This window comes from Caloenas nicobarica, chromosome 36, assembly GCF_036013445.1.
Source record: "Caloenas nicobarica isolate bCalNic1 chromosome 36, bCalNic1.hap1, whole genome shotgun sequence".
NCBI classification, from domain to species: Eukaryota; Metazoa; Chordata; class Aves; order Columbiformes; family Columbidae; genus Caloenas; species Caloenas nicobarica.
In genome coordinates, this window is record NC_088280.1 from 1,195,506 (window position 1) to 1,218,839 (window position 23,334).

General features: G+C 49.4%; 2 protein-coding genes across 5 annotated transcripts in view; one reads left to right on the forward strand and one right to left on the reverse strand.

Moving 5' to 3' along the window:
* The window catches only part of XAB2 (XPA binding protein 2), a 202,005-nt gene that overhangs the window by 68,500 nt on the left and 110,171 nt on the right, over positions 1-23,334 (reverse strand). The window lies entirely within an intron of this gene.
* The window catches only part of BRD4 (bromodomain containing 4), a 71,046-nt gene that overhangs the window by 20,732 nt on the left and 26,980 nt on the right, over positions 1-23,334 (forward strand). For 3 of the 4 annotated variants that reach the window (XM_065654926.1, XM_065654927.1, XM_065654928.1), the window contains 10 exons: positions 2,534-2,650; positions 3,958-4,276; positions 6,480-6,617; positions 8,326-8,461; positions 11,554-11,828; positions 12,322-12,681; positions 14,663-14,791; positions 18,077-18,286; positions 20,408-20,607; positions 22,466-22,767. In XM_065654926.1, the coding sequence (XP_065510998.1) occupies positions 2,631-2,650; positions 3,958-4,276; positions 6,480-6,617; positions 8,326-8,461; positions 11,554-11,828; positions 12,322-12,681; positions 14,663-14,791; positions 18,077-18,286; positions 20,408-20,607; positions 22,466-22,767 (2,089 nt within the window). In that variant the 5' untranslated portion in view covers positions 2,534-2,630. The remainder of the gene's footprint in view (positions 1-2,533; positions 2,651-3,957; positions 4,277-6,479; positions 6,618-8,325; positions 8,462-11,553; positions 11,829-12,321; positions 12,682-14,662; positions 14,792-18,076; positions 18,287-20,407; positions 20,608-22,465; positions 22,768-23,334) is intronic. The other variant, XM_065654929.1, reaches the window with a different exon arrangement.

Below are 23,334 nucleotides of genomic sequence, written 5' to 3' on the forward strand. Positions count from 1 at the left end.
AGAGCTAAAGAAATAATAGAAAATAAAAAGGAGGAGTCGCTGGATTCATCGCAGGGAGTTTCTGTAAGAAAACGTCGTTGTTTACGGACCTTGAGCCTTTGGCCTCGAATTCCCCGGCGTGAAATGTCCCGTTTCTTGCTGAAATCACCCCTAACAGCGATAGCGCCAAGGTCTTTGTCGCCTGATATTTGCTGGTATTTTATTTTAAAATATTCTGTATCATCTCTTGGAATTCTTGTGCTGGTTTATTATTTCACGAAGAAATAACTCGGGGGGGGAAGGAGACCTGGAGCGGCTTTCGCCCAGCAGAAGAGGGGAAAAAAGGCAGATTTAAGGCAAGGGGGAAGTTTATGTATTTATTAATCAATATTTAAATAGCGGCACCTGTTTCCCCACCTTAATTTAAGATAAAATCCTTCACTTTGTCCTCAGTCTGGTCTGGGATGAAGTTTGGACGGAGACACCGACCCGGAGATTGAACGAATCCGCTGCGGATTTAACGTTTAACGAGCCCGTAGGTGTTTCCGGAGCGTTCGGGTTCGTTGGGGTTCTCAGCAGAAAAAAAGGCTCTTTTTTTCACCCCCACGTCCAGGAATTGGTGGATTCGAGTCTTGGATCAATGAATTTTATTTAATTCTGTGCTCTGCACCACTTGAAAATCCTCGGCGCTGCGGAAACGCTCCCAAATCTCTTGTTATTAACAAAATCTTCCACGTTGTCGAATCCCAGGAGCTCAACCCTGAAATATTCAATTAATACGTCAGAAATTCACTCCAACCGCAGCTTGGATGCAAAAATTGGTGTTTTTTCTTAGTATCTCACTGCGCGTTGGGTCAAAGTTACAGTTCGGTCCAACGTCTCACAGAAAATGAATCCAACACCCCCAGAAATTATTTTGCCCCAAAATTATTTTTAAAAATATTCCCAAAATTGATTTCCCCCAAAAAAATTATTTTCCCCAAAAATTATTTTTCCCAAAACTTTTTTCCCCAAAACATTTTTCCCAAAATTTTTTTTCATAAAACATTTTTCCCCCAAAATCCCCCCAAGTTTTTTTCCCCCCAATTTTTTTCCCCCAATTCTTTTTCCTCCATTTTTTTTCCCCCCCCAAATTTTTTCCCAAAAAGGCCGCAAACATTAACGGCGCTCAGCGGGGAAGCATTTTTCCTGATTTTCCCACTTTTCTGTGAATAAACCTGTTTCCGGGCGAAGGAGAAGGTGCCATGTGGGGAACGTGCGTCCGGGGAGCTTAACGAAGGCATTTGCTCGTCAAGTCTTGACGTGGTGCCACGTGCCGCTTGTCTTAATCTACAGCTTAATTATTTCCTCTTTATTAATTCTTAATCTCTAGATGAAGGGGGTCCTGGGTTTCGGTTTCTTAATCCCGAGTAATGAAGAAAATCCTGCGAAATGACGAGAACCCGAACGTAGCACCAGCTGTAGCACGATTTATAGTGCAGATTAGATTTCTAATTTACTAGAGCTCAGATTTCTAATCTAGAATATAGAACAGATTGAGAAAACCCAAACGTGACATCGGCTTCATGCGGAGATTAAGGAAGCCGTCATATAGCGCCATTTGTGGCGTAACGTGTAATACCGTCAAGATATCTGAGCTAATACAGATTAGATTTCTAATTTATAATATCGATTGAATACAATCGGATCGTAGCCCCATCTATAGCCCAATCTACAATACAGATTAAATTTCTAACCTCATAGGGATCAGATTTTTAATCTATAATATAGATCAGATTAAGAAAACCGGACTGTAGCACCAGCTTGATCTGTAGATTAAGAAAACCCCCAACGTAGCACAATCTGTAATACAAATTACATTTCCAGTCTATAATAACTACAGATTTTAAATCTATGATAATTATAGGTTTCTAATCTATAATAACTATGGGTTTCTCATCTATAATAATTATAGGTTTCTAATTTGTAGGGGAGGGAGGGAGTCAAAGCGTCTTTTTGTAAGGGAGGGAGGAGAAAAACGGGGTGAATTGGTAGATTTTTAGCTAATCCCTTAAAAAAATAGTGTTTGAAACGCAAGAGGCGACGTGTCGGGTCCCTCCAAAGGAGCAAAGAGACAGTGAAAGAGGTACGTGAGCAATTAAATAGGTGAAAATAGAAAAAAATAAAAGGGTAAATCTGATCTAAACTTAATGGCCTGGACAAGCGGATGGAGCTTTTGCTTTTTAAGTGAAAGTTGATGATTAAATATTTTTCCTTCTTTTTTAAAATAAAAAATAACTCCCTGGGTTCCCCTTGGGTCTGTCTCTGGGGCAGCTTTTGTGCCGAGAGGGAGCGGGAGGAAACCGGTCGCTCGCAGGCCTCGAAATGCTGAATTTCAGGAAGAAATTTGCCCCGAAGGTGGAAAAATACCTGCAAAAAACCTTCAATATTGGTGCCAGTTCCTCGTTTTTCCGTCGGCGTCTCGCGTTTGTCGCCTGGACTGTCGGTGTACCTTAAAAAATAGCGAATTCTCTGGGCGTAGCCTCTGATTAATTGCCCTCTTTGTTCCGAGCAGGTCCGGGATCTGAAGGCATCTGTGCCTGAGGCCACAGGAGATCGATGGACAAGCCAAGCGACTTCTGACTCCGCATCGTTTTCTGGGGCAAAATTCTATGGCAATGTATCCGACAAGGTAACGTCCTTTTGCTCGGTTTGTCAGGCGAGAGCGTCCCTTTAACACGAGGCTTAGAGAAACCGGCGCCAGCCCTGGGCTCAGAGCCCTGAAAAGTTAAAACCCAACATCCAAAGCCCCAAATCCTGGGGTGGTAGCGGTTGGCGTTGGGTTTAGGCCAGTACCAGCAACAAACCGCAGAATTGAAGTTTAAGACTGAGCAAGGTCGGGGTTAAGGCCTCGAGGTTTTTTCAGCACTGGAGCCCCAAAGCAAATCGATAACCCCATGAGCGGAGGGATGAGAAACGTTTTCTTCCTCACTTTCCCCCTGTATTGCTCGAAACGGGTGACTGACGAGGCTCTCGCACAATATATAGCGGTCTTTTCTGATTAATAGCTGTGTTTCTTAAGCTTAAGACGTGCTACATGTGCTTTAGGTTATCCACCTAAAAATTATCCATCTAAATTATCGATTTATCTACCTAAAGATGATACTGAAGTGATCTACCTATAGATGATCTATGTAAAAATTGTCTACCTAAAGATCATCTACGGCAATATTGTCTACCTAGATTATCTGCCTAAACATCGTCAACCTAAAGATTAGCTACCTAAACAATCTACCTAGACGTTATCTACCTAACGTTATCTACCCAAATTATCTACTTACTACTTAAAGTTATTATCCACCTAGACTGTCTACCTGAATTAGCTACCTAAAGATTATCTACTTAAATTAACTACCTGAAGATTATCTGCTTAAATTAACTACCTGAAGTTTATCGCCTACCTAAATTAGCTACGGAAAGCAGATAATGTGAATTAAATGTGGGTCTGCCGGCTGCGCGGTTCAGCTGCAGCATCCCGTGGGAGCTCGGTGTGCACCTAAAAACCAGGTTTTTGGCATTAAATTGGGGTGAGCTGGCCCGTTTCTGGGTGGTTGGGGCCACCGAGAAGCTGCCGAGCGTTGGCCAACACCAACCGAACTCCTCGTGGTGTTGGCAAACCCAACCTGGAGCTGAAGCTGGTGCCTGCGAGGAGCGTTTGGCTCATTAGAGCCTCGTTTAGAGGTAACGAAGACTCTTCATGGAGAACGTTTGAGTCCTCGTTGAGCAGATTGGGCAAGAACAGGGCTAAACCGGGGTAAATTGCCTCAGAATGTCCGTTACGTTTGGAATGTTGACATAATTTGTTGGGACAACACAGCGCTGTCGCTAAGGTCTGCTTGCCTGCGCTAGTCTGGCAGAGGCTCACCGGTTTATTTTTAAACTCAGCCTTGTACCAAAAGCTGTATTTGAGGTGCCCTTGTGTCCGTTGTGGCTCCGCAGGGTGTCCGGTGAGGAATGCAATGGGATCAACAGCATGTCAGCGGAGAGCGGCCCCGGAACGAGACTGAGGAACCTGCCGGTGATGGGGGACGGACTGGAAACCACCCAGATGTCCACGGCGCAGTCGCAGGCTCAACCCCAGCCCGGCGGCGTAGTCGGCGTGAACCCCCCTCCGCCGGAGACCTCCAACCCCAACAAACCCAAGCGCATGACCAACCAGCTGCAGTATCTGCTCAAGGTGGTGCTGAAGACTCTGTGGAAGCACCAGTTTGCGTGGCCTTTCCAGCAGCCCGTGGACGCCGTCAAGCTGAACCTCCCTGTGAGTAGAGTCTGAGAGACAACGGACGGGGCTGGAGAACAAGGGCGATGGGGGGCGGATGAGGGGAGACCTTCTCGCTCGCCCCAGGGCTCAACATGGTGGCCCCAGGGACATCAGAATCACCTCAGGGCTCAAAATGGCACCAAGATCACCTCAGGGCTCAAAATGGCCCCAGGGGCACCAGAATCACCTCAGGGCTCAAAATGGCACCAAGATCACCTCAGGGCTCAAAATGGCACCAGGGGCACCAGAATCACCTCAGGGCTCAAAATGGCACCAAGATCACCTCAGGGCTCAAAATATCCCCAAGGACATCAGAGTTACCTCAGGGCTCAACATGGGGCCCCAGAGGCACCAAAATCACCTCAGGGCTTGAAACAGTAGCCCCAAGGTCACCTTAGGGCTCAAAATGGCACCAAGATCACCTCAGGGCTCAAAATGGTGGCACCAGAACCACCTCAGGGCTCAAAATATCCCCAGGGCCACCAGAATCACCTCAGGGTTCGAAATGGCACCAAGATCTCTCAGGGCTCAACGTGGGGCGCCAGAATCACCTCAGGGCTCAAAATGGTGCTAAACTCACCTCAAAACACAGAATGATGGCCCCAGGGGCACCAGAATCACCTCAGGGCTCAAAATGGCGCCAGAATCACCTCAGGGCTCAAAATGGCGCCAAAATCACCTCAGGGCTCAAAATGGCGGCACCAGGGCCACCAAGATCACCTCAAACCACAAAATATTGGTCCCAGGGGCACCGGAATCACCCCAGGGCTCAAAATGGCAGCCATAGGAGGATCAAAATCACCCCAAAACACAAAATGGTGACCTCAGGGGCGCCAGAATCACCTCAGGGCTCGAATGGCGCCAGAATCGCCTCAGGGCTCCAAATGGCACCAGAATCACCTCAGGGATCAAAACGGCGGCACCAGGGGCACCAAGATCACCTCAAAACACGAAATGGCGCTAAAACCACCTCAAAACACAAAGTGGCGGCCCCAGGGGCACCAGAATCACCTCAGGGCTCCAAATGGCGCCAGAATCAGCTCAGGGCTCCGATGGCGGCCCCAGGGCTGTTGGGATCACCTCACGCCAAGAAAAACCTTGAGGAGCTGCAGCGAGTTCAGAGGAGGGAACGGAGCTGGGGAAGGGGCTGGAGAAGGAGGCTGAGGGTGGAAATTTGGGGTGATTTCTTCCCCAAAGGGCTGTGGGGCGTTGGAACAGGCTGCCCAGGGCAGTGCTGGAGCCGCCATCCCCGGAGGGGTGAACGGAGGAGGCTCTTGGGGACGTTTTAGCGCCGCGGTTGGGTTAACGGTTGGAGTCAGTGACCTTAAAGGTTTTTTCCACCCAAAATCGTTTAGTGATTCTCAGTTGGCACAGAAACCTTCTCCTGCCACACGTGGGTCACGTCGCGGCCCATCGCCTCAGCCTGGGCACCATCGCCGGGAGCAGTGAGAGTCAAACCTCAGAAAATGAAGGATATTTTAGCGATTTTTTTATTCCATTAAATCCCAGCAGCATCCCCTCTGCTGCGTGTCTGGGTCGGACCCTTCCAGCTCCCACCAGAGGAGATTTGTTCCCTCTGTCCCTTCCTCTGCAGATCCTCTCCCTCGAGAGCCATGTTTTTGGCCAGCACCCACTTTCCTTGGCTCTTTTAAGATAAAACAGCTCTAAATATATAATCTCTTACCCCGGCATTAGGCTATTTAATTTCTCCGCGGCAGGAACGAAAGCGCCGATTCTCTAGCAACGACGTTTCCAGCCCTTTTTTTCTCTAAATATAGTGCCTCAAAATAGAAACGCCTTCTTTTGCGTTAATCCGGCTGCATTTAAGGGGTTGTAGTAAATCTGATTTCCCTGCTTGTCCTCCTGTCGCTGCGTTCGGCCGGCGACCTCCTGCCAAGGGTCATTCGCTCCCGTAAGATCTTTCGGAATTACTTGGCACCGTTACCAACCAAAACCCCAGAACTGAGCGATTTTGGTGCCTCTGGGATTAAATTATTCCTCTACTGAAGGTTCGTTCTTCTATTTAATTAAAAATCCCAGCTGAGGGGTAGATGGGCATGAGTCTGGCAGGTAAATATCTGCTGGATTTGGAGGGTCTGGGGATGAGCCGGGGGAATGCCGGTCCTTAAATTCCGTGAAACCGTGTATTTGGGTGTTTCTTGGGTTCCCACACTGACATCTTCCTCTTTGCCCTTTGCAGGACTATTATAAGATAATTAAAACTCCGATGGATATGGGAACAATAAAGAAACGCTTGGAGAATAACTACTACTGGAACGCTCAAGAATGTATCCAGGATTTTAACACGATGTTTACAAACTGCTACATCTACAATAAGGTACAAACCGATCCTGAATCTGCATTTTTCCAAGGGAAAAATCTTTGAGGTCCTCATTGGACCAGCGTGGAAACGCGTCCGTCAAGGGAACCGCTGAGCCCAGCTTTAGCAAAGCACACGGGATTAAACTGAGAGAGCTCAGACTTCCCTCCCACAGGAATTATTACCAGATATCCCCAGTCTAGACATTGTTTCTTCTTTTTTTTTTTCCCTTAAAAGGGAATTTTAAAGATTTTCTTCAGGTCTTACTTGAGCAGAGGCACAAACGTAATCAAAGAAATACTTGAGAATTGGGTCTGTGCTTCCTATTGTCTCTGGTTTTGTGACGAAGACGATTTGAGGCTGGTTGGAAACTGAAATCTGATGGGGACAAAAGATTTCTAATCTAATAGGGATCAGATTTCTCATCTGTAATAGAGATCAGGGTAAGAAAACCTGAGTGTCTTAATCTAGAGATTAAGAAAACCGGAATGTACGACAATCAATACAGATCAGGTCTCCAATCTAATAGAGATTAGATTTCTAGTCTATAATAATTATAGATGTCCAGTCTGTAATAATTATAGATCTAGTCTATAATAATTACAGATTTCTAATCTAGAAAAATTATAGATTTCTAATCTATATTATAGATTAGATTAAGAAAACCTGAACACGGCACTGCCTTAATCTGTAGATTAAGAAAACCTGAGTGTAACACCATCTACAGCACAATCTATAACACAGATTAGACTTCTGATCTAACACAGATTTGATTTCTGATCTATAATATAGATCAAGCAAACCCAAACGTTGCACTTTATAGATTAAAAAAGCCCAAATGCAGCATCTGTAGCAGCGTTTTTAACAAACGGAGTTTGTCGTGCCCGACCCCGGCCTGTTCTAGAAGATTCTGCTCCAGCCGGTACCAAACGGCCCCAAAACCGTTTTATAAACTGAACATGGGGAGGGACAAGGAGCATCCTCGGCCGCTTCTCCCTCCGGTGCTTCGACCTTTGTTCTTTCCTCCTCCTCTCAGAACTGTTGCACAAGCCCTTTCTAATTAATTCCAATTAGTCGTTACCGGTTTCGGTCCTTCCGAACCGCGTCCACGCTCCTCCTGCGGATCCGCACGGATCCCTCGGCTCCGTCCTCTCCTCCCATGCTGATTTAGCAACAGCTCGCAGAGCCCAGCAGCCAATTCCTCATCAAAACCCTCCTTTTTGGGGGAGGAAATTACCTTCCGAGCCTATGCCGAGCTCTTTTCCCCCCACCCCGCTGCTCTGCGGAGAAACCTCTTCCACGAAACCCCGAATCTGGGGGATCTCACGTGGTGGAAATGACCGTCTGGCATTAATCCCGCTCTTTTTCCACTTTTTCCCTTATTTTTCCTCCTCCCTCTATTCAAAAATGGCCTTTTCCGCGTGCAGGTAACACCCCACGTGGATTTAAATAACTCCGTTGTGCCGTCCCTGCCCATCAACTGCTTTTACCTAGAAAATATTAAGGGTTTTAGGGCAAGGATTTGTCAGCGTATTCGGCTCTTGTTCAACACCCTGTCCGCGTTTCTCCTGTGCCGTGGTGGAAACAGCAGCGCTAAGGAGGCTGAAAACACCAAATCCTGTCTCTGGAAATATTTCCAGAGAGAAATTTTTTCATACATACATATTTGCATAAAGATATATATCTTTCCATATGTTTGTCTCACTTAATTTGTCTTTTCCTCCAGCCAGGGGATGACATAGTCTTAATGGCAGAAGCTTTAGAGAAGCTTTTCCTGCAGAAAATCTCGGAAATGACGCAGGAGGAGACGGAAATCGTTATAGCGCAGACAAAGGGGAGAGGGCGCGCGAGGAAGGAAGCAGGTACGGCCGCCAGAATTAATCCCGCGACCTTCGCCGTTAAGCCGGGCTCAACTTGGCGCCTCGGCGCAGGGACCTGGTTTCATCCGAACTCGACTGGGCGGTTTAATTGGGGTGTTAATTAAACCCGAGCGTCTTTCCAGGAGGTTGCGGGCGTTCTCAGTGCCACGTTCTACATGTCTAATCTATCGCGTAGAGCGTCTGAAAGGGGATGGGGAGGAGGGCGGCTGCACCACGGCCTAAAAGTCCCTCGTCCGCGGCTTCTGGGCGTCGTTTTGGGGAGAAAAGGAGCGTTGGGCACGGATTTTGCAGTAAGTTCAGCTCCGCTGAGGCACGCGCGGTGTCAGTGCCGGGCAAACGTCGTTATTCTCTGCTTTGCCGTGAAGGTAAAAGGCCGAGAGTGATAGTAAAATTAAATTAAAATAGTAAAATTTCTGCTGGGTTGGAGCCAAGATGATGAAATATCCCTCGCAATAAGCTCAAGGGGAAAGTCCAGCTCTTCAAAAGCAGCACGAATTTTGTTGTATGAGACGCCTCGGAGTTCCGCAGCCGCTTTTCGCGTCCTCCTGGGCGGACTCGGTGCCAGAAAAAAAGCCGTTTTGTGTCAGAAAAGCCTCGGTGAGGCCGGAGGAGCCGCTGGCGACGGCCACGGAGCGACGGGGGAATCGAGCCGAACCAAAACGGGTCCGAGCGTCACAACGCGCCCCCCCCACTCCCTGAAGCTTCCTCTGGTCACAAGTTCCACCCCTCGTTTATTAATTATGTGATAATTTGGGATGGATAACGCTGCTTGACGAGCTCACCGGACGGACGCGCTGCTGCCCGAAGGTGGATCTACCGACCTGGGCTCTGGCCAACCCCTGGCTAAGCTCTGTTTTTCTCAAGCCGGACCGATGGATTTACCTTTTCTCGCCCTTTTTCAGGCTGAAATATTAACCCGCACGTTTCAGACTCTGCGGAAAGTCGAACCGCGGCGTTTTGAACCCTATTTAAGGTCATAGATCAGTAAAATTTGCATCTGTTGATACCTCAAGACTTCGTGTTAATGACGTAGGGTGGGTGTTTGTGAAGCTTTTGCTCCCGGATTTGTCATTTACAGGATCAAAAAGGATCGTTTTGCTCATTTAATCCAATCCTCTATTATGTAACGTAAGAGCACAAGTTCAGCCATGGGTTCAGTTATTTAGAGTCTGTCGTGTAGAAAAACACCTTATAGAGAGTCAAAAACAAATCTGGGATCCCAGCAGGGCTATGAGATCCCAGCAGGACCGTGGGAGCCCAGCTGAACCCATAGGATCCCAGCAGCACCCATGGGATCCCAGCAGGACCATGGGATCCCAGCAGCACCAGAGGATCCCAGCAGGCCCCACGGGATCCCAGCAGCACCACGGGATCCCAGCAGCACCCACGAGATCCCAGCAGCACCCACGGGATCCCAGCAGGACCATGGGATCCCAGCAGCACCAGAGGATCCCAGCAGGCCCCACGGGATCCCAGCAGCACCACGGGATCCCAGCAGCACCCACAGGATCCCAGCAGCACCATGAGATCCCAGCAGCACCCACGGGATCCCAGCAGCACCCACAGGATCCCAGCAGCACCACGGGATCCCAGCAGCACCCACAGGATCCCAGCAGCACCATGAGATCCCAGCAGCACCACGGGATCCCAGCAGCACCCATGGGATCCCAGCAGGACCCACGGGATCCCAGCAGGACCATGGGATCCCAGCAGCACCATAGGATCCCAGCAGGCCCCACGGGATCCCAGCAGCACCGCGGGATCCCAGCAGGCCCCACGGGATCCCAGCAGGACCATGGGATCCCAGCAGCACCGCGGGATCCCAGCAGCACCCACAGGATCCCAGCAGGCCCCATGAGATCCCAGCAGCACCGCGGGATCCCAGCAGCACCCACAGGATCCCCGCAGCACCATGAGATCCTAGCAGAGCCCTGGGATCCCAGCAGCACCACGGGATCCCAGCAGCACCATGAGATCCCAGCAGCACCACAGGATCCCAGCAGGTCCCATGGGATCCCAGCAGGACCCACAGCATCCCAGCCGAACCCACAGCATCCCAGCTGAATCCCTGGGATCCCAGCAGCTGCCACTGGATCCCAGCAGCACCACAGGATCCCAGCAGGACCCACGGGATCCCAGCGGAACCCACAGGATCCCAGCAGGTCCCATGGGATCTCAGCAGGATCCCAGCAGCACCCACAGGATCCCAGCTGACCCTACAGGATCCCAGCAGGTCCCATGGGATCCCAGCAGGATCCCAGCAGCACCCACAGGATCCCAGCTGAACCCACAGGATCCCAGCAGGTCCCATGGGATCCCAGCAGGATCCCAGCAGCACCACAGGATCCCAGCAGGACCCATGGGATCCCAGCGGAACCCACAGGATCCCAGCAGGTCCCATGGGATCCCAGCAGGATCCCAGCAGCACCCGCAGGATCCCAGCAGCACCACGGGATCCCAGCGGAACCCACTGGATCCCAGCAGGCCCCTGGGATCCCTCAGTGTCTCAGCAGCTGTGCAGGAGGTGACGTCCCCAGGTCCGGGTCCCTCCCGACGGTCCCGACCTCGTGTCCCGACCTCCTCGGTCGCATCCGCCGAGATCCCCCCCGCGCAGCAGCTGCCACTTGAATTACCAAGAATTAATCAACTCCTCTCGATAACGAGGTTCAAAATTGCTCCCGGAGGACGAGCTGCCCGGTTGGGGCTCCAAAACGACTCAAAGAAAGTCAAGAACCTGGAAAATAAAGGAAAATAAAAGAAAAGAAAGGAAAAGCAGGACTCGCCCTCCTGGGCGAGGGAAGGGGCCTTGGGCCTTAGCTCGGGCTTTTGCCGGGCAGGTCTTGGCACCGTTTTTGGCTCCGTTTCGCCCAACGAGCCATAGAAATAATCCTCACACGGGAAAACGCGGCCGGTGTTTGTCCCCGATCGGTTCCTCGAGAACGGGAACCACAAGACATCAATTAACGTGGAACGTTCTTCAAGTGGCATCGTTACAAAACATTAATCGTTTTTCCCCTTCGATTAATGACGTTCGAAGCGTGCAGCGATTCTCTCTCTCTCTTTTCTCTCGCCAGTGACGTCCAAACCGGGCTCGTCGGCCGTTCCCAACGCCACCCCGGCCTCCTCCCCGGCGCAGCCGCCGCCGCCGCCGCAGCCCCTGCCGACGGCGCCGCCGCCGCATCCCTTTCCCCCCGTCACCCCCGACCTCATCGTCCCCGCGCCCGTGATGACGATGGTGCCTCCGCAGCCGCCCGCGCCGGCCCCCCCGGCCCCCACACCGCCCGCCCCGGCCCCCCAGCCCCTCCAGCCGCACCCGCCCGTCATCCCCACGCCCGCCCAGCCCGTCAAGGTGAGTCTTTCCTTAATTACCTTAGCGGTACGGCGCAATTATCCGAAACGCCGCCCTCCGCCTTTTGTTTTGCTGCCGGAGCCGCGGTTGAAGGTGAACGGCCGCAGTTTGGCCCAAAAATTCACGTTTCGAGAACAGTTCTCTGTGTTGAGTAGAAAAGGTGCCTGCGTTTGCTCTCTGAGCTGGCTTAAGGTTAAACACGACTAATCCCACCCTCTTAAAACCTTCCTTGAGCTTCGTACGACTCAAGGGTTCAATCTTGACTTGCCGCAGTGACTTGCGCCCTTGACCTTTGCTGGTAGAGCAGAGATAATCCTGGTTTTTGATGTAGAGCTCCATATGGGTCAAAAATCGCAGTATTTTTTGGAAGGGCTTCCAGTGTTGTCCTCGTAGTGTTGGAGTCACAAGTGACGGCAAATCCGAGTCACCGCTGCGAGAGACGCCAAAACCGCGACGCCGGGAATAAAATTGCTTTTTTTCCCTTGGGTCGTAGACAAAAAAAGGGGTGAAGAGGAAAGCAGACACCACGACGCCCACCACCATCGACCCGATCCACGACTCCTCGTCGCTCCCCGCCGACCCCAAACCCACCAAATGCGGCCCCCGCCGGGAGAGCAGCCGCCCGGTGAAGCCGCCAAAGAAGGACGTTCCGGACTCTCAGCAACACGCCGTAGAAAAGAGCAGTAAGATCTCGGAGCAGTTGAAATACTGCGGCGGGATCATCAAGGAGATGTTCGCCAAGAAACACGCGGCCTACGCCTGGCCCTTCTACAAACCCGTGGACGTGGAGGCGCTGGGGCTGCACGACTATTGCGACATCATCAAACACCCCATGGATCTGAGCACCATCAAAGTAAGTTGAACGCAGAAAAGAAAAGATGATTTCTTCTCCCCGCGGCATCCGCCGGGTCCATTTTGGCCGCAGGTTTCGGGTACGTTCGGTCTTTTCTATTCTCCTCTCGCCGTTCTCGTGACGTTTGGGACGGACGGACGAGCCGGCGCCGTTCGGAACGGCTCTTGGGAAACGCTCCCGTGGGGTTTTGATAGAAAATTTCCGTTACTATACAAAGCAACCCTGTTCTTTTTGTTTGAGCCCAGGAGGTGGCCCCAGAGAGCAGAAATCACAGGAATAAGGAGATTTGATTTAAAATAACCCACATTTTTCAATTCTTTTTTTTAAAAAAACCCTTCTTTCTGAGTTTTTCTGCCAAAATCAGACTTCTCTTAAGCACAGGTAGTTCCCTCTAGTTTCAAATTTCTACATTTTGAGGGGCGACCGCAAATTCATCCGCGCTTCCTCTTGAAATGTTCATTAATCATCGCAGTTGTTTCATTTTAAAATTGCAAAGTCGTCCACGTTTCCCCTTGAAATGGTCATTCATGATTCCGAAGTCTGAACTTCCGAGTTAGGAAACCTGAATTCCTTATGTAGAAATCGGCAGCTTTTTAGTTATCAAGTGTTAATTCGTGATTTCGAAGCCTTTAACTTTTTAGTTACCAAACCTTAATTCGTTATTTCGAAGCCTTTAATTTTTTAGGTACCAAACCTTAATTCGTGATTTTGAAGCCTTTAATTTTTTAGGTACCAAACCTTAATTCGTGATTTTGAAGCCTTTAATTTTTTAATTACCAAACTTTAAATCGCAATTTAGAAGCTGTGAATTTTTTAGTTACCAAACCTTTATTCATTACTTTGAAGTCGTTAATCTTTTCGTTACCAAACCTTAACTTGTGATTTAAAAGTCGTTAATTTTTTAGTTACTGAACCTTAATTCGTTATTTTGAAGTCGTTAAGTTTTTAGTTACCAAACCTTAATTCATTACTTTGAAGTCGTTAAACTTTCAGTTACCAAACCTTAACTTGTGATTTAAAAGTCGTTCATTTTTTAGTTCCTGAACCTTAATTGATGATTTTGAAGTCGTTAACGTTTCAGCCCCGCGCGCGGGCAGCTCCAGCTCAGCTCCGACTCCTTCGCCCACGTTTGCTTTGGTTTTAAATCACACCCTTGATGCCGGTCAGAAGAAAACCACATGTTCTCCATGACTCGTTTGGGTGCAGAGCAACTAATTTGGGTGAAAAGAATGACTCGTTTTGGTCAAACAACTAATTTGGGTCAAACGAAGGATTTATAAAAAGGTTTATAAAAATTAGAGCGGACTACGGGCGTCCTCGATGCCGACGTGCCGTTGTTCTTTTGACCCAAATTAGTTGTTCTGTTGCCCAAAATTGGTCGCTTTTTGATCAAATCGAGTCATGGAGAGCACGTCATCCTCTTCTGAACAGCATCAAGGACGCCCGTAGTCCATTCTGATGTTTAGAAACCATCCACAGTCATTCGTTTGACCCAATTTAGTCCTTCCTTTGACCAAAATTAGTCCCTTTCGACTAAAGTTAGTTGTTTTTTTGCCCAACATTAGTTGGGGTTTGGCCCAAAATTAGTCGCTTTTGACTAAAATGAGTCGGTTCTTTGCCGAAGATCAGTTGCTTTTGACCAAAATGAGTCATGGACAGCACGTCAACCTCTTCTGAACAGCATCGAGGACGCCCGTGGTCCGCTCTAATTTTATCAACCATCCGCAATCCTTCGTTTGACCCAAATTCGTTGTTCCTTTGACCAAAACTAGTCATTCTTTTGACCAAAACCAGGCATTCCTTTGACCCAAATTAGTCGTTCTTTTGACCAAAATCTGCGATTCCAACGCAGTGAGAAAGCGGCCGCCCAAACCCGTGGCCACCCCGGGCTCGTATTTCCTCCACCGATCCATTTCTCACATTGGCCCCGTCAACAGCGCCGAGTTTGGGTTGATTTGCGCTTTTTCTCTCTCCCGTTTAGTCCAAACTGGAGAACCGGGAGTACCGGGACGCTCAGGAATTCGCGGCCGACGTGCGACTCATGTTCTCCAACTGCTACAAGTACAACCCGGCCGACCACGAGGTGGTGGCCATGGCGCGAAAACTGCAGGTAAGGCCGCGATCGCCGCAACCCGACCGCTCGCGACTTATTCATCCAGCCTAAAGGCCGCGTACTCATCAAATAACATCCCAAAAAGGCCAACGCGGTGGATAATGGTGAAAAAAATGATCCTTTTTGCCGCGGGAGTGACGCAAGGGGGGCTCGCTCCACCCAATTCGCTTCTTTAAACTCTTTCTTTTACCCGATAGCGTCTTTTTTACGTCCTCTTCGCTTTTTTGAAGGAGTAGGGAGGAAAAGCTCGGCTCCAAAATGACGTTTTGTTCCCCCAAAAACCACCTAGGAAGAAAATACACAACAATAATTCTCCCTTGGGCTTCTTCCGTCGTTCGTATGGCAAATTTTTCTGCTCTCCGCTTGTTCCTGGATGAGTTAATTCATGGATTAGTTGATAAAAAAGCCCCACGTCTCCCGTGGCTTAACACGCGCGCCACAAAATCATCTCAATTCCATCTTTTCTTATTAAAGAAATACGTTTTTTGGTTCAATAACTTCGCTGGGATGCGTGTGATACAAACCAGATGGCCCCGGAGTCCCCAAAATTATTAAATCGGGGGAAAAACTATTAAATTAGGGGAAATACTATTAAATTAGGGGAAAAACTCTTAAGTTGCAGGACGTTCAACTTGAGAAACAACCGAAAAAAGGGAGAAACTGGATTTTAACGACAAATGTTGAAGGAAACCTGGTTTAAACACTTGTATTTTTATAAAAATCCAGCTGGGGGTTGGTCCGGCTTAATTTGAGACAAAATGTGTATTTCAGCTCGATTTCAGCATGAATTTAGTAAAATTCCCCCTCTCGCTCATGTTTTTTCTGACGTAAAGATTGAAAAAGGCGGGTTTTGAATGCAAAAAATCAGAAATAACCCAGTTTTCTGCTTTTTCTCACCATTTTTCTCACCATTTCTCCGAGCCAGGACGGGTCAGCCCACGCTAAACAGTAGCTTGAAGAACTCTTGATTAACAAGATGTTAATTAGCTCGTTATATCCTCGTTATCTCCATTTTCGGGGGGGGGGATTCCAAGGGATCCTTCGCACGCAAAGGGATTTTCACATCCCAGGTGCTTCGGAATTGACTGATTGTTTTTTGACTTCGTGCAAACGAACTTTTAATTTGCCTTCCTTGTAATTAAAAACCTAGATAGGTATTAAAAAATACGTATTTTTGACCCCAGAGCGTTTAGAAATTGAATATTTAAGCTGACGAAGCGTCATCTGCTGGTGATAATCACGGACCGGGCTTTCTGGTTCATGGAAAACAATAATTAGGTTATAAATAATCATTAATTGCAGTGATTCAGTGCTAATTACAGGTGTGTGCGTCCCTCGTCCCGAATTGATGCCATTCCTGGGAAATCTTGTCTTTTCCTCCCGTGTTTTCTGCTCTTTTTCCCTGAAATTTGAGCCCAAGCACGTCGATGAATTAACCGGCGTTTCTAATGAATTTAGCGGCGTTTCTAATTAACTAAACGGCATTTCTCGTGGATTAAATGGCATTTCTGAAGCAAATGGAAGCAGCAAAACGACATCTCCAGCGCCCGGAAAAGGAAAAAAACCTGAATAAAGGTGGGAAGAGACTGAGGGACACAGAAAATATAAAAAAAATAAATCATAACCTTGGCTGAAGGTCCAACCTCTGGGCAGGACGAGGAATTTGCGGTGATTTTGTTCGCCACGGACGCCGGTGCCGCCTTTGGGCCCTCGTGGGGCGAGTTGCCGAGCTCAGAATTAACCGTCCCACTTCTAAACGCCTAAAAGGAGCTGAATCGAGCCCATTTTCAGGTCTCGCCTTGTAGGAGCTGCCAGAAAATGGGACTTTTTTTTTGGTCTGTCGTTGCTTTGTTCTTCACAAAGTGGCAACTTGGGGGAAAAAATTGTGGGTTTGGGTGCAAGTGGCACTTGGTCCCTCCAAGGAAACTGAAAAATACACTAAAACCTTTCCTTGAGATGAAGTCAGTGGCACCGAGAAATAAAGCCAGGTCTAAACACAACCAGGCTCTAAGTAAAGCCAGGTCTAAACACGACCAGGCTGTGAATAAAAGCAGATCTGAACACAACCAGGTTAAAACACGACCAGGCTGTAAATAAAGCCAGGTCTAAACACGACCAGGCTGTAAATAAAGCCAGGTCTAAACGCGACCAGGCTGTAAATAAAGCCAGGTCTAAACATGACCAGGCTGTAAATAAAACCAGGTCTAAACGCGACCAGGCTGTAAATAAAGCCAGGTCTAAACGCAACCAGGCTGTAAATAAAGCCAGGTCTAAACGCGACCAGGCTGTAAATAAAACCAGGTCTAAATGCGACCAGGCTGTAAATAAGGCCAGGTCTAAACGCAACCAGGCTGTAAATAAAGCCAGGTCTAAACGCGACCAGGCTGTGAATAAAACCAGGTCTAAACGCGACCAGCCTGTAAATAAAGCCAGGTCTAAACGCGACCAGGCTGTAAATAAAGCCAGGTCTAAACGCGACCAGGCTGTAAATAAAGCCAGGTCTAAACACGACCAGGCTGTAAATAAAACCAGGTCTAAACGTGACCAGGCTGTAAATAAAGCCAGGTCTAAACACAACCAGGTCTAAGTACAACCAGGTCTGAACACGACCAGGCTCTAAATAAAACCAGGTCTAAACACAACCAGGTTTTAATACAACGAGGTCGAAATACAACCAGGCTCTAAATAAAACCGGGTCTCAATACAGTCAGGCTCTAAACACAACCAGGCTCTAAATAAAACCGGGTCTAAACACAACCAGGTTCTAAATAAAGCTAGGTCTAAACACAGCCAGGCTCTGAATAAAACCAGGTCTAAACAAGGGTGTCCCATGTTACCTGCCGTGTAGGTTTAAATGAAAATGGATTTTTCAGTCAGGCTTTAGGAGGAAAAAGAACTTTGACACAGCGGAGTAACAGGAATTAAACCAACGTTGCACCCGTCGCTCTGAGGACAACGGGCACCGTCCTGGCACAGGGTTTGGGTTTGGGTCAAATCGAGGGGTTTCGTGGGGTGTAATTTGGGGAAATCCAGCAGGAGAGATGACGCGGCCGCGAATCCGCCGTCGACGATCCCAAGAACCCGGAGGACGCGGCTTTTCGATGAGTCTTGTCCTTCAGTTTTTCCCCCCTCAAAACCATCTTGGAGACGGTGACAATTCCAAAAGAGTTGGTGATTTTGGGGAATTGTTTTGTTGAGTGGAGCCCCAGCCCCACGGGGACCCCCCCAGCCCTCCTGTCCCCCCGTCACCGACCCCTGCGCCGTTTCCCCCGTGTTTTCCAGGACGTGTTCGAGATGCGCTTCGCCAAGATGCCGGACGAGCCCGAGGAGCCGGCGGTTCCGGCATCGTCCCCGGCCGCGCTGCCCCCGCCCGCCAAGGCCACCGTCCCGTCCTCCAGCGACAGCAGCAGCGACAGCAGCAGCGACAGCGACAGCTCGTCCGACGACTCGGAGGAGGAACGCGCCCAGCGCCTGGCCGAGCTGCAGGAGCAGGTACGCGGGACCCGCGGCCTTGAACTCGGGCTCGGCGGCCTCGGGGATTCGGCTCGAAGCCGTCGGGTTCCCGGTTGTGCCGCGGTGGGTGGGAAGCGCCGCGAAATCGTCGGGTTTAGAGGGAAACGCGGAGGAATTGGTGGGGTTTGTGTTCTGGGGGGGACACACGACGGGGTTCGTGAGGGAGGGAATTTGCTGCCTGTGCTTGGGTGGTGAATCCGGAGCGGACAGGGGAATCCGGAGTAGGCAGGGGAATCCGGAGTGGGCAGGGGAATCCGGAGTGGGCAGGAGGATCTGAGTGGGCAGGAGAATCTGGAGCGGGCAGGAGAATCCGGAGTGGGCAGGGGAATCCGGAGCGGGCAGGGGAATCCGGAGTGGGCAGGGGAATCCAGAGCGGGCAGGGGAATCCGGAGCGGGCAGGAGAATCTGGAGCGGGCAGGGGAATCTGGAGTGGGCAGGAGAATCCAGAGTGGGCAGGAGAATCTGGAGTGGGCAGGAGGATCTGAGTGGGCAGGAGAATCTGGAGCGGGCAGGAGAATCTGGAGCGGGCAGGAGAATCTGAGCGGGCAGGGGAATCCGGAGCGGGCAGGGGAATCCGGATTGGGCAGGAGGATCTGGAGTGGGCAGGAGAATCCGGAGCGGGCAGGAGAATCCGGATTGGGCAGGAGGATCTGGAGTGGGCAGGAGAATCTGAGCAGGCAGGAGAATCTGGAGTGGGCAGGAGAATCCGAAGCGGGCAGAAGAATCCGGAGTGGGCAGGAGAATCGTGAGCAGGCAGAAGAATCCGGAGTAGGCAGGACAAGGCAGGAGAATCCAGAGCGCGCAGGAGAATCTGAGCGGGCAGGAGAATCCGGAGTGGGCAGGACAAGGCAGGAGAATCTGAGCGGGCAGGAGAATCCAGAGCGGGCAGGAGGATCTGAGCAGGCAGGAGAATCCGGAGCAGGCAGAAGAATCCAGAGTGGGCAGGACAAGGCAGGAGAATCCGGAGCAGGCAGGAGAATCTGGAGTGGGCAGGAAAATCCGGAGCAGGCAGGAGAATCTGGAGTGGGCAGAAGAATATGGAGCGGGCAGGAGAATCCTGAGCAGGCAGAAGAATCCGGAGTGGGCAGGACAAGGCAGGAGAATCGGGAGTGGGCAGGAGAATCGGGAGTGGGCAGGAGAATCCAGAGCGGGCAGGAGAATCCGGAGTGGGCAGGAGAATCCGGAGCGGGCAGGAGAATCCGGAGTGGGCAGGAGAATCTGAGCAGGCAGGATGATCCAGAGCAGGCAGGAGAATCTGGAGCAGGCAGGAGAATCGGGAGCGGGCAGGAGAATTCGAAGCGGGCAGGAGAATCTGGAGTGGGCAGGATGATCCAGAGGAGGCAGGAGAATCTGGAACGGGCAGGAGAATCCGGAGCGGGCAGGAGAATCAGGAGCGGGCAGGAGAATCTGGAGTGGGCAGGATGATCCAGAGCAGGCAGGAGAATCAGGAGCGGGCAGGAGAATCAGGAGCGGGCAGGAGAATTCGGAGTGGGCAGGAGAATCTGGAGTGGGCAGGATGATCCAGAGGAGGCAGGAGAATCTGGAACGGGCAGGAGAATCGGGAGTGGGCAGGAGAATTCGGAGCGGGCAGGAGAATCTGGAGTGGGCAGGATGATCCAGAGGAGGCAGGAGAATCTGGAACGGGCAGGAGAATCCGGAGCGGGCAGGAGAATTCGCAGCGGGCAGGAGAATCTGGAGTGGGCAGGATGATCCAGAGCAGGCAGGAGAATCTGGAGCAGGCAGGAGAATCGGGAGCGGGCAGGAGAATCCGGAGCGGACAGGAGAATCCCAAACAGGCCGGACTCTCCGCAACTGCATCTCCTGCATCCTTCCCATTAGTGGCATCGTTAGCGCCGCTAATTAAAGCATCATTAGCGCTGACGAAGGGAGCAGCCGCTTCTCCCTTAGCGGGAGAAATGCTCCGGAGAGGTTGTCTCCTGCTGCAGCGGGCGGCGCTTTAATCTGCAGAAAGTGCAACGAAAAGCTGAAAAAATTAATATTAATTAATATAAAGAATGAGCGTTAGGTAATTGAGAAAAAAGTTAATTAATATGGAGGAGGTGGTGGGGGAAAGGACGTTAATTGGTGTGTGTTCGGCAGCTGAAAGCCGTGCACGAGCAGCTGGCGGCCCTGTCCCAGCCGCAGCAGAACAAACCAAAGAAAAAAGAAAAAGACAAAAAGGAGAAGAAGAAGGAAAAGCACAAAAAAAAGGAGGAGCTGGAGGAGGCCAAGAAGAGCAAAGCCAAGGAGCCGCCCACCAAAAAACCCAAGAAGAGCAACAGCACCAGCAGCACCTCCAGGTGAGCCCCGAGTCCCCCGGTACCGGCGGTGACGCCGATCGGCCGTTGCCAGGGCTGGCAAGAGCAGCTTAAACTGAGCTTTGGGTGTCTAACAGCAGTTTAAACTCAGCTTTGAGTGTCTAACAGCAGCTTAAATTCAGTTTGGGGTGTCTAACAGCAGCTTAAACTCAGCTTGCGGTGTGTAGCAGCAGGTCGAGCTTAGCTTTGGGTGTCTAAAAGCAGCTTAAACTGAGCCTTGTGTGTCTAATAGCAGTTTAAATTCAGCTTCGGGTGTCTAAAAACAGCTTAAACTGAGCTTTGGGTGTCTAACAGCAGTTTAAACTCAGCTTTGAGTGTCTAACGGCAGCTTAAATTCAGTTTGGGGTGTCTAACAGCAGCTTAAACTCAGCTTGCGGTGTGTAGCAGCAGGTCGAGCTCAGCTTTGGGTGTTTAAAAGCAGCTTAAACTGAGCCTTGTGTGTCTAATAGCAGTTTAAATTCAGCTTCGGGTGTCTAAAAGCAGCTTAAACTGAGCTTTGGGTGTCTAACAGCAGCTTAAACTCAGCTTATGGTGTCTAGCAGCAGGTTGAGCTCAGCTCTGGGCGTCTAAAAGCAGCTTAAACTGAGCCTTGGGCGTCTAACAGCAGGCTAAACTCAGCTTTGGGTGTCTAACAGCAGTTTAAACTCATTAACAGCAGCTTAAATTCAGCTTTGGATGTCTAACAACTGCTTGAGCTCAGCTTTAGTTGTCTAGCAGCAGGTTGAGCTCAGCCTTAGGTGTTTAACAGCAGGTTGAACTCAGTTTTGAGTGTCTGACAGCGGGTTGTGTTCAGCTTTGGGTGTCTTAACAGCAACTTAAACTCAGCTTTGAGTGTCTAGCATCAGGTTAAGCTCAAATTTGGGTGTGTAACAGCATGTTGAGCTCAGATTTATTATCTGATATGAGACTGAGCTCAGCTTACTGCATCTCAGCCTCGTGGTCGAGCTTTCAGTGCCAAAGCTGCACCTTTCCAGGACGAAAATCAAAAATATTAAATCCTGAGTGGTTTAGTGGTTAAACCTCAGAGATTAGACCTGTGCGGCTGACATCGGCTTGAGCTCAGCTTACTGCATCCCAGCCCCGCGGTTGAGCTTTCAGTGCCAAAGCTGCTCCTTTCCAGGCGAAAAACTCAGAAATATTAAATCCCGACTGATTTAGTGGTAAAACCTTAGAGGTTAGACCTGAGTGGCCGACATCAGCTTGAGCTCAGCTTGAGCTCAGCTTAGTGCTGAGCTCGCGGTTGAGCATTAAGCTTGAGCTTTCAGTGCCAAAGCTGCACCTTTCCAGGACGAAAATCAAAACTATTAAATTGTGAGTGTTTTAGTAGTTAAACCTCAGAGGTTAGACCTGAGCAGCTGACATCGGCTTGAGCTCAGCTTACTGCATCCCAGCCCCGCGGTTGAGCTTTCGGTGCCAAAGCTGCTCCTTTCTAGGCGAAAAACTCAGAAATATTAAATCCCGACTGATTTAGTGATAATTAATAAATAGTGAAAATTAAAAATATTAAATCCTGACTGGTTTAATGGTTAAACCTCAGAGACTAGACCCAGCCCCGCGGTTGAGCTTTCGGTGCCAAAGCTGCTCCTTTCCAGGATAAAAACTCAAAATATTAAATCCTGTGTGATCTAGTGGTAAAACCTCAGAGGTTAGACCCGAGTGGCCGACATCAGCTTGAGCTCAGCTTACTGCATCCCAGCCCCGCGGCTGAGCTTTCGGTGCCTTTCCAGGACGCAAAATCAAAAATACTAAATCCCGAGTGGTTTGATCTCTGAGCTTAGACCCGAGCGGCTGCTCGGGGGCGTTAGGCCGGGTTTATTTTAACGCTGGTCCTTGTTCGAAGTAGTAAGAAGGAGGCGGCGGTGCCCAAGAGCAGCAAAGCGGCGCCGGCCTACGAGTCGGAGGAGGAGGACAAGTGCAAGCCCATGTCGTACGAGGAGAAGCGGCAGCTGAGCCTGGACATCAACAAACTCCCCGGCGAGAAGTTGGGCCGGGTCGTGCACATCATCCAGTCCCGGGAACCCTCGCTGAAAAACTCCAACCCCGACGAGATCGAGATCGACTTCGAGACCCTCAAACCCTCCACCCTGCGCGAGCTCGAGCGCTACGTCACCTCCTGCCTGCGCAAGAAGAGGAAACCCCCGGGTAGGTCGGGCTTAAAACCGGGTTTAGCGCCTCGCTGCGGGTCTTGAGACGGGTAGGAAAAAAAAAAAATAGGAGGAGGGATTTTGGCGCTGGGTGGCGTCGTCTGGTGAAAATGAGGATTTGCGTCTGGTTTTTGAAAAGGTTTCTTGATTTTTAGGAAATGTTTAAACAGAAAGTGAAATTTCTTGTGTTTAATCGTTATTTGTTTTTAAAAGTTTGGGTTGTCTTTTCGAAGCGTAATTGAAAAATTTTAAGATATTTTAAATTTTATCTATGTGAAAATTACTTCTTTTTAAAACTTACATTTCTTTTTTAACACTTGAAATTTTTTACGATCTTTAAATTTTTATTTCTTTTTTAAAAAGAATTTGAAAGCTTTTGTTTGTTCTTTTTAAATTTTAACTAATTTTTAATTTGGGGTTATTTCTAAATTTTTCCTTATTTTCAAGATTTTATTTCTATTTTATATTTTTATTTATATTTTATTTATATTTTTTATACTTTCAATTTTTAACATTGTAATTAATTTTTAAATGTTCTATTTAGGAATTTTTATTTAAAAATATT